The sequence below is a fragment of the Marmota flaviventris genome, chromosome 13 (genome assembly GCF_047511675.1).
Source record: "Marmota flaviventris isolate mMarFla1 chromosome 13, mMarFla1.hap1, whole genome shotgun sequence".
Classification (NCBI taxonomy): Eukaryota; Metazoa; Chordata; class Mammalia; order Rodentia; family Sciuridae; genus Marmota; species Marmota flaviventris.
In genome coordinates, this window is record NC_092510.1 from 93,540,972 (window position 1) to 93,554,252 (window position 13,281).

The 13,281-nt window shown below is 47.0% G+C and overlaps 1 protein-coding gene across 10 annotated transcripts in view; it reads right to left on the bottom strand.

Annotated features, from left to right (window-relative positions):
- The window catches only part of Dennd1a (DENN domain containing 1A), a 504,614-nt gene that overhangs the window by 40,042 nt on the left and 451,291 nt on the right, over window positions 1–13,281 (bottom strand). For all 10 annotated transcript variants that reach the window (XM_071600929.1, XM_027944539.3, XM_071600930.1 and 7 more), the window contains exon 19: window positions 13,031–13,162. In XM_071600929.1, the coding sequence (XP_071457030.1) occupies window positions 13,031–13,162 (132 nt within the window). The remainder of the gene's footprint in view (window positions 1–13,030; window positions 13,163–13,281) is intronic.

A 13,281-nucleotide genomic window follows, 5' to 3' on the forward strand; every position in this document is an offset into this window, starting at 1 on the left:
CATTTCTCTTTCCACATGTTTGTTAGCTGTCTCTCCCAGACAATGAGTGCCATGAAGGCAGGGACAGGTCTCATTTCCCTGTGACCATGAGGCCTTGGCACCTGGCATGCCTTGTTGTGTATTGAATGAGAGAAGGAAGGAATTCATGAGGCCACAAAAGAGTAACTCAGGGTTGTGCCTGGCCAGGGAATCCAAGGCTTCAAGTTTCTAATCACAGATGGGAGGAATGCAAGGGAAGAAGAATTCTTGCTAGTTATCAAGGTCAGGACAATGAAGGTGTTTAGTAGACAGTTATGGGCAAGCAAACACTTCTGTCTCTCCCTCTCTGTTTCTGCAGAAAGAAAAATCCTTACATCTGCGAGGTCAGTCTCCAGCTTTCTACTGATTGCTTCATCCCAGTGGTCTTTCATCTTGCCAAGGCTCAACCTGATGCTCATCTGGAAATATTCACAGTCAATCCCTCCAGATGTGAAAACAGGGATTCACCCAGAGGGGGTTCAGGACTGGGGCATCCCAAGGGGGGCCAAGATGAGTCCATAACTATGGAACCATGTGGCTGATGGCAACAACATCCCAGGAATCCAGTTTAAACAACTACTCCCATCTCTTCCCACAGTGTCCCAGAATGAATATCCCTGCTGCCATCCTCTTGAATAGAACCCCCACCCTGGCTTCTAGTCACCAATGAAAGAGGGATACACTTGACATCCTTTGGGAAAAGTACCTTTTGTATATTCTCCACTCATTCTTTCATTATATTTGAAGTGTTTGGCAGTATACACAAAGTGTAATACAAAATTCCAGAAGACATGAAACTAAGCAGGGTGTCAACCAAACTAACCAGGCAAAAATGGTAGCCAGTTACAGACATGGTCAGCGTGACCTCAGATAAACTACTCAGGAGACTAGCATGTAGCCTTGGCTACCAGGGAGCTATGGTCACCAGCCAGCTGTCCCAGGATCTGGCCAGCAGGACAGTGAGGTAGGTGAAGCAAGGGCTTTGAATCTGAATCCATTCCACCAGCCAGGGGATGAGGGTTGGGCCCTCACCTCTGCCAGGCACACGGTAAGCTTTTAGAAGGGCAGCATCTGTTGTTCTCAGCCCTGTGCTAAGGCACCTGGGGTTGGGTTAGATTATTTCTGGGGATAAACAAACTGTCATGTCCAGATAACATCTCTGTCTCAGACAGGAGAGAGAAGTGGGACAAAGTGACCTTGGCCTCCATAGCCATCCTAATTTACATTGCTGGATTTCAAAAGTGACCTAAACCACTGGTGGCCCAAACCAAATGGCTCAGGAAGTAGGTGGAACTGATGAAAAGGATTGGATGAGGGGTTGGGGAGAGCCCCGGCTCCTGCTTTGGATAGGCCTGGTTTTGAATTCTTGCTTTGCGGCTTTATGACCTTGGGCAAGTTACCCAACATCTCTGAGCATCAGCTCTCTGGGGATACTGACTGCACTGAACTTACAGGGTTGTTGAGAAAAGTGAGATGATGCTTGGGAGGGGCCTGGCTTCATATCATAATGAAAACTGCTTCCATCCAACTGACCCCTTCTTGCTTTCCATTCTCTTGGTTGGTCCTGGTCATCCCTTTCCAAGGGTACAGCAGCAGTTGGTAATTTACCTAGACTGCAGGCACTGCCTGGCTAGGTAGGGATTGATGAGGGATATAGGACAGGCAGCTCCTGGCACACACTTCTTTGGCCACGGAGCAGGGACTACCTGCACAGCCACAAACACTGAGCTGATTCTCTTGGAGGATCTTGCTTGTGGGATATAATATGTTTTCAATATTTTATGTTCTATTTCCCCTTCCCTACTGTGATAAACTCCCCACCTTTGGCACAGAAAATTCTAATCTGAGAAAATGCCTCCTCTGGTCTCGCTGAGTCAGATTTCCTGCTCTTGTCCTGCTGGGCTCAATATCTCCCTGGCAGGGAGCTGGATATGAGCGGCTCCAACACAGACCTTTAAAGAAATGCTGTTTTTAGGCTCTGGCTGGTCCCCTGGCAAAGAGGCTCTGCTGTCACACTGCTGAATGTGGACAGACTCAGGGATTCAGGAGCCCTGTCACTCAACACGGCTGGGAATTCAGGGAATCTAAAGTGAACACAGTTACTGAGAAACAGCCACCACCGTCATTTTTTGGATTCTTCCCTGCTGAGCTGACCAGGACTCCAGGACAGAAGGTGTAGTAACCCCGCCCTCATCTCGTCCTGGATCTGCTCTCTTTCATGCACACTCACTTGCCACTCTGTCACTCCCCAAACTCTCACTGGGCAGCTTGTCTGTGCCAGGATCTGTAAGGTGCCAAGGATACAGACATGATCCCAACACTGTCCTCAACTGGGAACTGAACGTAAGTGCACCACCTGAAAGCAGCCAGCAGGGACGGTTCTAGCCCAGAGCAGCAAGGAAGCACCAGGCTTGGAAAAGGCAGGGAGGATTGGTGGGGCAGGGGTGGTGGGACAGGGTTTTGGAGGACTGGTAGAATTCTATCAGGTGGAACAGAAGAGGAAGGACACTCCTGGCAGTAGAGATGGTAGGAGCTGATTCATCCTGGGGTCCTCCCTGTGCCCCATGTGGGGTTTGGCCTTGAGCAGATGTCCATAAAGAGCTGGTAAGTGAATGAATACAAGTGTCAGAGGCTAGAGGAAAGGAAGGTCTCTGTGGGGGGTGGGCACTTCACAGAGTATTGGAGGTGAGCAGGAACTGACCAGAAGTGGAGGATGACAGGGGCCTCCAATCCAGAAGATCCAGCTATGGTCAGGGTGGGTTCTCAAGGCTGGTTATGTTCTAATGATACAGGCCGACTAGCAACTAGGGAGGGAATCCTGAAGGGGACCCATACTCTGAGAGCTGATTGACCTATCTCAATTCTTGATAGTCTTTTCTGACATGCTGGTGCCTCACAGAGCAGTGGAGGAGATGCAAAATCTGAGGGATATAGGAGTGCAGAGGGCTGACTTCTTGGTGCAAATGAACAGAAGAATGCCTAGGAAGACCAAGGGCAGAATAAGCCACCAGTAGCTGAAGTTCATGAAGCACGAATGGGTAAGAAGTGGACACTGGAGATGCCAGAACAAAAATGGCATTAGAAACCACAGAGAGAGCACTACACTCCCCAGAGTGCAGAGTTAGAGGCAGGACAGAACATGGGAAGAGCACTATCCATGGGAAGGAAGGACAAAATGCAGCTCCTGGGTACAAAGCTCAGCTGGACTGGCCTTTGTACATCAGTCAGCCATGCCATGCTCCACCAACCCAATTTCCATTTCTCTTGTGTATTATTTTGGGTGGACCTTTTTGGATACCACATCTTTGGCTTAAGGAACAGCTTTAAAAGTGAGAATTTCCCATTATAACCAATGGATAAAGCAAGTGAGGACTGCCTGGGCCAGGATAGGGAATCTGGGACTTAACAGGAAGTCAGTTGCCACCCCATCTGAGAGTGACCACCATGTTTAGTCACTCAGGTTTGGAAACTTCCCCATGTATCTGAGACACAGCCTGAAGAAGTGGCTCCCACCCACCCTAGTAAAGTGAGCCCTCTGACTAAGAGTGTGATCAAACACTGCTGCATCCAGTGCAGAGGTGATGGCATCTCCTGAAGACACTGGCAGTCCCCACCCTAAAGAAAAAACTCGTTGGAGTTTAAAGCAAATAAAAAGGGCAAAAAGGAGACTTGGAGATGCCTCAGGGTCCCATCACATCAGCACAAATCTGGGCTTTTCAAAACTACCAGATGGATTAAGTTGAACAATGGCTATGGCTCTGTGGCCTCCCTAGGTTCAGGTAATCCTCATCCCTGTTTTCACACATGCAGCACATAATAGCCATTAGTGATTGTTTGCTGAGCAATTGACAAAGGTTCCTGGAGTCTCTCCTTCTCCACTCCTGGCCATACACGGTAGCTGACTTTGCTGCTCTCCATCACTCAGAAACCAGAACAGGTAGCCATGAATGGCTGTGCTTGTCCCTTTAAGCTGGGTCACCTGCTCCTATATCCCTGGCCTACCATGCACTGATCTGCCATCTCTCTTCAGTTCCCTCTCTATGTGGTACGAAGGTTGACATCTGAGCTTGACTCAGCTCTCCATGTTCTCTAGACTTCAGGATCTCCACAGCTCTGGGTCTGAACCTTTCTCTGTCATCAGACAATACCACAAGAGGCTGGGACAAATTTTCCAGTTTGGTCTCTGTGCGTATTATTAGTTTGATCTGTTGTCCCTTATCTGGATAGCAGCCGTCTGATTTTCTTCCCAGGAACTACCTCTTCTTTGTCTCTTAGGCCTGTGCTTCAGGTGGGGTTTCACCCACAGCACACAAGAGTCCTTGGCCACAAACACTGTTAAGACAGGCACAGGAGCACAGCTGGATTAATAAGCAAAGACCATGTCTTCACTTATCAGCAGTGAGAAAGCTTCTAGGAAGTGACACTTCACTTTCCTGTTGGTCTTGCCCTAGAAAGGTGTGGTCTGCAGCTATAGTACTTGCTCCATCACTAGGAGAAGGCCTGCAGAGTGGCCCTAGTAGAAGAGGCAAAGTCAAAAAATATGGCAAAAATACATGGGCCTGACATGAGTTGATACCTGGATCAAGCACCTGAAGCTAATATAAGCCAACAGTTTCTCTTTTGGGTTTTATGTCTCTTGCAACTCCAGGTACCCTAATTAGTGTAGACTCCCAGCATAGGCCCTTGCCCGTGGCATCACCAATACAAACTTCTATACATGTTTGGTTTTTATCCTGTGTTCTATTCCCTCACGCATATCAGGAAAGCACCAGCATGCCTTTGGGACCAGCGGTTTGATATACAGGCAACACTTCTTCAGGTGCAGGACACCTGCTTACTTGTATTAGTGCTAAATGAGGTCAGAAGCATTAAGGAGGGCCTGAGAGTCTAAGGAAGCCAGGGACAAAGCCTTACTTATGCTCCAACATCCTGGGATTCTGGGCCACCTGCTCAGATCACTGCAGTGGCTTGGACACTACAAACCCAGAACTGTCACATTCTCAGCAGATCCCCAAAGGGGAGCTGAGCAGATTACATGGGTCAACCTACTGGAATGGGCCACTGTTTCTCTAGGGCGTGTGCCTGGCCAAGGGTGAGTAACTTGGCCTCACATCCCTCCTGCAGCTGTGTGGAGACATGCTCACACACAGGAGGTGCTCACACAGACTCACATGTGCTCAGGTCCCAGGTGGGGTGGTCTGGGAGGGAGACTGACCTTGGCCTCAGTCCTTCTGTAGCTATCCTTCACTTGTGCTGAAATGAAGGTGATATGGCTTAGAAAGAAAGCTGCTATTTTTAAGCTGGCTCTTCACTGGCTGAAGACGTTTCTCAGTTCTTCCAGGGCATACTAGGAGCTCTACCCACACTGCTGGGCGGCCTGGCCTCTCCAGTTCCCTGCAATGAGGGGAATGGAACCTGGGAAGGCAATACTGAATGCTCATTCAGAAATCTCCTCAATTTTCAACTCAGCCTTACAGATTTTCAGAATCTTGATTTCTCTGTTTATTGGCAAGTTTTCCCTCCTGAAATGAAATGCGTCTTTCCAGAGGAGCAAACTGCAGCCTTGCTAAGCCTTTTAGAAGTCTGTCTCTGGGTTAGCCTGGGCTATAAAAGGTTGAGTGCATGTGCGAAGACAGGTCTAGCCTATTACCCTAAAAAGAGACCTGCTGCCATCTGGGGGCAATGCTGCTTTTGGTAATGGCAATGAGTGAGTTGAAACAACTGTGGACAGCAACCCTACCAGAACAGAAGGCAGGGTCCTGTCACAGTCACCCTACAGCTGGCACAAAGGCTGGACTGGAGCCAGAGGAACTGGAGAGAATGTGGTGGGGAGACCAACACAGTGCTCTGCTTTCTTGCACAAAGATTGGTTGAAAAGAGCAGAAAAAAGGGCAATGGAGAGGGGAAACACACTTTGGAAGTGACAGGGTTGGAAAGAATGGTGTATAGGGAGCTTTGCATCCCAGGATCTAAGAATGTGGCTGGTGAGTCCCAATGAGAAAAATGACTTTTGACGCTTGCCAGCCTGCTCCCAGCTGGATTCATTGGCCTGCCCCCTGCTCCTCTGCTCTCAAGTCCAAGCCAGAGTTGGGCAGCATCATCTGCTCTCTCCAGTGCCAGCTCCCAGAGAAGTCACCAGGACCTTTCCCTCTGCTTAGTGACAGCTTCCTCTGGGCTTAAGCTTTGTTTTCCTACTGAGAGTGACAGGGACACAGGTCAGTTATAAGTGCATGGGCAGGAGGGCATGTTTCAAGACCTGAGAAGAAGACAAAGCCCTAAGAAGACAGGGCTGGCTGGAAGGTAACCAACTCTGCTCCTGCCCACTGGGCCTAGGTGCCAGCACTGAGGGAGATACTTATAAGCCAAATTTCATTTAATCATGGTAACAACCTATGACTCAGACATTATCGCCCCAGTCTAAAGATGAGGAAACTGAGTTTCACTGAGGTTAAGTGACCTACTAAAGGTCACCAGCTAGTCAATGACAGAGCTGTAATTTAAGCCCAGAGCTGCCAGCTTCCAAAATCTGTGCTTCATGCACTCTATCTTTACCAACCGATGGGTATTCACCTTTTAGCAGTTAAGTTTGGGGGCGGGGGTGAGAGGCTGTATTTGTTTTTTTCTCCTTCTGTCTCTGAATGGATACTCTGTGTGTGTGCATGCATGTGTGTAACTTCTTAGCCATACCATTTGAAAGTAAGTTTCTGGCATCATGCCATCTCACCCCTATATACTTCAGCAAGTAGGGACAACGATAAGGAATACATACAAAACCATGCTACTAACATCTTCTAGTATCCCAGTCTATCTTTAAATTTCCCACCTTTCCCAAGAATGTCTTTAAAGTAAAAATAAAATATATCCTTCCAGGTCCAGGGCTGGGGTTGTGGCTCAGTGGCAAAGTGTTTGCCTAGCATGTAAGGCACTGGGTCATCAGCACCACATAAAAATAAATAAATAAAATAAATGTCTACAAACAACTAAAAAAAAAAAAAAAAAGTAAAAAGAAAATATACTCTTCCATCTGAGTTAGGTCCAAGCATTGCATTTGGTTATGTATCTATCTTAATCTCTTTTATGGATAAAATCTTTATGTCTGATTTATGCAGTTGCTTTATTCTATGTAATTGAAGGGCTAAAGAGCCTCTCCCTTCTCTCACTCCCCTCCCTATCTCCTGCACAGCAACTACTCGTGCAGGGCACAAGGTGGTCCTCTACCTTGTTCCTCCCCACTTCCTTTCTCGGGGCATCTAGACCAACCTTAGAACCTCATAAAGATACACAAAATAAAATGAGACAGGATCTAAGTTGCTACAATACAAAGCTGTTTCTACTTAGAAACTAATCCTTATTTATGGAAAGTGAATTTGGAATTAGTTTTTGGCCACTAATGGAATATTCATTTTTCTTTCTCAAATGAACAGATAATTATAAGCATAGCAACTGAAATGAAATCAAATAAATTACTGGACACAGCAATACTTAAACAATAATCAATCAATTATGACCTAATTTAAGCATCTGTAGCAATAACAAACCCCAGGATATTTACTGGTTGCCAGTTCCATGCCAGACCCTGCAGAAGGCGCTGGACCTCTGAGAAACTCACCTTTTCAGGGAGAAGATGAACATTCAAGAAATGGACTGGAAGGGTTTACAAAAGGGATCTGCTCTGGGTTTCAACAGACAGATGGTGAAGGGCCTCATGGGCCATGCCAAGGGGAGTCTTTAGGGGAGGCTAGGAGCAAGGGCTGACATGGGCCCCTGTGCACGCTTTATTTAGGTAGCCTTCTGTAAGGCTATGTGATGACTGCAGTGGAGATGCCAGTGCGACTGGAGCAAATGATTATACTACCTGCACCAAGACTGTGGCAGAATTGATGGAGAGGAGGGGACAGGGCAGTGTCAGGAGGTAGAGGGGAGGCTATGGCAGTAGTGTGTGGTACCGAGATCTGGATGGACAGCAGCGTAACTCACTAAGGGAGAGATGGAGGAGATGGAGCACACAGCACACGGGCGGCTGGCACTGGAGTCTTCTGGAGAATATGGGCGACCTCCTGGAGATGTCTGGGATCAATAGTTGAATTGTAGGGAATTGTGTGTGACTTCCAATCTCAGTGGGGCAGAAGGAGTTTCTCAGTCAAGGGTGCTGAGAAGGCATTTCCTGGCTGGGCAGTGTCTCCAGCCTAGCAGGAGACTGGAACTGAAGGACTGGCTCACCACTCACTGCAAAGCCCAAACGCTCCAAACACAGACAGGCAGACAATTATATTCTAAGAGCTGGGCCTAGGGTGGTGTCCCAACTTCTCTGTCACAGCTTTCCAGAAGCCACAGTGGTGCTTGATGGGGACTCTGGTTTAATCATATTTTTAAGCTTTACATAAGAGAAGTTCCTAAATCTCTGCTCAGATGGGAGAACAACAGATACATCTTTCAACACAAAAATCTGACGGCCTGGGAAGCAGGTAAGTAGTCTGCAGATCAGTCAGCTGGGGAAACATTAGGAAGGGGGCCCTGAGAGTAGTTTGCATTAAGTTCTCAGGTGAGCCTCATTCTCCCACCTGCCTAGCCTTAGAAGGCCCCCCAGAAGGCCTGGCCTGGCCCTGGCCCACAGCCTTGGCAGCACCATTAGGGCCAGAATCCAGCATCACTGGACTGCAGTGATAGTCCAGTGCCATATCCAGGAGGGAGGGCTGCATATGGCAGAAGTAGGGGTGCTGCTGGAGCAGGAGTGAGCTACTGTTTCCAGCAAACACTGTTCGAGCTGAACTGGTTTCCTCATTTGTACAAGGCTTTCTTACTTTTCTTACTTAAGGCGTAATTCAACAAGCACAGATGTAAAAGCACCTAGTGGCCTGGCCATCTGATTAAATGGAGGTACACAGCAGTTTCCATGGGGTGCTGCCTCCATTGACTCCTCTCAAGAGAAGGGGGTCAGGGCAAGATGTTCTAGCTATGGGGTACTCAGCCCTTGTATAGGACACTGCTTCCTCACCCCTTCTATGGTCACAGAAAGGAGGGAATTTCCATTCCCCATCCCAGGAGACAAAAGCAGAGGGCACCCTTAGCCTGTCTCTGCCCTGTATTCTCACCCCTGCCTGGGAGAAGACCCCCTCCTGGGGTCTGGGAAGGAACTAAGCATGCTCTGTCATTTCTTCCAGCTCCCCCTGCACCTGTAGCTCCTCCCTTTGAAGAGCCATTGTCTACTTACCTTGCGTGGCATAAGAGTCTTTTAAATTCTGAGGCAAAGATTTAGTAATCGTTTGGCCTCAGGTCTAATGCAATATTCCTTTAGTCTTAATTTAAAAAGCTGGTGATTTGTAAGGCTCAGGCAGGAGGATCAGAAATTTGAGGCAAGCCTCAGAAATTTAGCAAGAACCAGTTTTAAAAAAATAAAAAGGGCTGCGAGTGTGCTTAGAGCACTGTTGGGTGCAATTCCTAGTACGAGGGTGGTGGTGGTAGGGGGAAGCTGTCATTTTAATCTCATTTGACTGTCTCCTGTCTGCTGGATCTTATTTCTTAACTGATTCTAAACTTGAGAAAGGGGAAAAATAGTTCCTTTAAGCCTCTCTAAACTAAGCATTTTCCAAGGTTGGAACAGGCATTCTGGAACCACTTTTGAACCTTTGAAGAAACCTTACATGATCAAGATGCAGAGGCAAATAAAAACACATCTATTTTGCTCATCACAAGCTCTGAGTGGATAACACGTGTCTGCTTTAGCAAACAAATGAATTGCTACTGAGTTTGGTATGTTGACAAAATATCCTTTAACATAGGATCCAATGAGGGACTATGTAGAGTAGTTCTGGGGGATAAGAGGTTGCGTCTGAGAGGCCCTGACAGCATTCTGGACTCACCTCTCATCTTAGCACTGAGGTTGGGACTGTCCATCTGCTGGTCTGTCACCATCCTTATGACCTACAAGGGTGGAGACTGAAGACTTATTTGTCTTATACACAGCATATGGATGAATGGATGCATAAAAAGAGGGAAGGTCTCAGCCTTGAAGGAAAAACTGAGGTAGAAAGCAAGAGAGCATCTTCCCTCTCTGGCAGTGGCCAGTCTTGTCCTACTGCTTAATTCCTCTCTCACCAGCCCCCTGCTGCAGAGCCCTCTGCAAATAGCCTCTGTTGGAGCTCCCTTGGCAGGCTGTGCAGGCACCAGCTTTGCAAGGTAGAGATTAATGCAACCATCAACAGTCTGCCAGCTGAGTGTTCTTAAAGAATGAAATCCACAAAAATGAAAACCTAGGGAAGAACTTTTCTCAGGTTAGTGAGCATGACCTGGCCAGATGAGTTATCTTGCTGGGACATATCAGCTTTAAGAGACATATTGACCAGATAAAGTCCTTGCTGGGTGAGGGAGCTGGCATGAGCTAGACTCTCCTGGGTTTCCATGCTGGTGTTGTGGGCCTGGGCAGATCTATTAATGTCTCTGAGTTCCAGTTCTGGGTCCATAAAATGGGGTTAAAAATTCCTTCAAAGGGCTGTGGTGGAAGTGACAGAAAATATGGTGGGGAGCAGGTCTGTTGTTTTTCCAAAAGGACAATCTATAGCACTGGGCCTATATGACTGGCTTCGGTGATCCCTGATGAACACTTAAATTTTTTTTTATATGCCCAGAAAAAAACTAGACCAGTATGTTAAACCTATGATTTAACCAACTGCTCAGGACGTGGTGAAAGTTGGTATGGATATGGTTTGAGCCTATTTAAAGAAAACCATCAAGTCACAGAAAAATAGTACAGATGGTAGGAGAGTGTGGCAAAAAATTTTGAACTGGAATTCAAAGGCCTGTTCTTTTGGAAGAATCTGAAGTCCACAAAACTCATGTCTGCCAGTAGTAGGGGCTCTACCTGCTGTGGCCAATGGCCCATCAAACCAGGCAGTTGGGGAAGGACTCAAGGACAACCTATTGTGGGGCAAAGCTGGAAAGAGTTAAAAGAAAGGGGTCTGCAGTTTCGCTGGCCCATCCCCCCACAGCTAATCTGTCACCTAATGAAGAAGGGGCCGGCACAAGTGAGCTAGCTGGCAGTTCACTTACAGGGGACTGATTAAGAATGTTCAACCAACAGCAGACTGTAGACCTTTCCAGAGAAAATAAATAGAGTGTAGACTGTATGCAAATGTGTTTGTCACTTTGACAGCACGTCTCAATTAAGGCATCTCGCGGCTGTGGGTAGGCGCTGCGGCTGCAGCTGGAAGGAAGAGCTGGCTGCATGGCTGATCCTAGGGGCTTGACCCTAATCCACATGCATGCATTAAAAAAAATCCTGCCTTCCTGTACACTTGCATAATGCTGGCAGCCACGTGAGGGAAGTGACAAACGGGGGAAAAAAAGCCACTTTCATCCTCTCCAGTTTGCAGACCTGTGAAGGCACAGACAGCTCTTATTTCAACAGAGTTTGGGGTGGCTTTTTTAATTGTTTATCCCCCACCCGCGTGCACGCACACACTCTCTTATTCTGCATTTAGCTGGATATGACATTAAAGCATCTCTACTTCTTGCTGAAATGGAAAGAAGGTCTTTCTCCATTTCAAATAGGGCCTCCTTTTTTTGTGTGTTTCGAGAATGGAATGTTTAACACCATGAAATCCCTCTCCCCCGCCCCCTCTTTCTCTGTAATGGGCTCCAAACTCCAGCAAGGGCTCCTTTCATGGGCAGGTTAGTGTGTGCAGGAATGAGGACAAAGGAAAGCAGGAAGCTGACTATGGAATGCCATGCTGGCGACAACCAGGGGCTGTGCTTTCAGCAAGCGCAGCAGCCGGGGAATTGGGGTGTGGATCTTTCCAACAGGGTCTGACCCTGGGGAGGAGGCAGCTCTTTGGGGTACAGACTCCAGTGCAATTTGAAGATAATCATTAACCAAACGAGCGCCTCCCATTCATGCTTCTTTCATGCACTACATTTCAATTCTCAGAATATCCCTTTTAAGTGTAAAATCAGAAAAGAGGGTGAATCTCCCCAAGTTAAAGATGTATGAATGTATTATCTGAACAGATTGATTAGAGAAGAATGATTCTTATGTTTCAACCAATTCCAATTCACACCTTACAATAATAGCTACAGCTACATTTCATCAGTTCCCTTCATTTCTTAAATAGCTCTATGCTGGGTATATAGTAGGCCCTTGATAAACGTCTTTCAAAACCAAAAATATTTTAAAGGTAGGATTCTAGTTCCTTCATATGGTGAAACCACAATCACATTTAAAGTAAAATTCATAAAGACTAGTTTAATCATGTCTCATCTAATAAGTGGTTAAAAAAGGTGATTTAAGAATAAATTATCTTGCTAACAGAGCCAATTCTCATAAACCACAAACAAACAAAAAGACTTATGCTAACCAGAGTCAAGAGAAGTAGGGAAGGGCACACGATTTTTTTTTCAACCAAAAAGATGACCATGGATAGGAATGGAAAAAACAATTTTAGTTTCTATACAGAGGGGGAAAAAAATGAGTAGACAATTTTTCAAATGCTCAAGTCGTTGAGAATAGTTGGGTAAAGAATTGGATCTCTAGAACTGTAGCGAGGGTGTTTACTCTGAGAAGCAAGACTCCTGATATTGATTTTCAGGAAGTACATTAATAAAGAACTCCTAATTGATTTTTTTTTAAGACTTCGCTTGTTGCCTTTTATTTGAAGGTGCAAAGAAGGGCCTGGGATGCTAAAGTGTTCTAATGAGATGCTTAGCTAACAGGGATCTTAAAGGCAATGCCTGGGAGTGGGGGAGGCAGCAGCCGCATTTAATGACTTCATTCAGCAGTGGAGCTAGTTGATGACCAGAGCCAGACTGTCTCCCCGAAATTTTTGAAAATTCACCTTCAAAACATGTTTGCACCAAATAAACATTTGACGACGTGAAAAACTCCATGGAGTTGCTCTGCCAAGGAGAGTTGGAATGAGGAACCGTCTGCCGCATGTGCTACAGCTTCTGCTACGAGCAAAACAACAAACCCCCCAAACTGGAAAATCAAACAGACCCTGAAAAAGGATCTGGTACCTACCTGCCCAAAGTGGACCGTGATCGGCCTCCGGTCTTCTCGGAGCTTGGGGTCCTTGGCCTCCACCAGTGGGGACGGCATAGTCTTAGGCAGCTGCTCTTCTGTAGTGGGGGCACAGCCGTTTTCCGCGATGTCCTGCGGGGAGGAGTATGGTCCGGGGTTGGTGTCGGGGGCTCCCTCATACCCCACAGCTAAGTGGCCTGCCATGGAACTCCCTCCGGGACATTCCAAGCCTATCCTCCTGGGAGAGATGG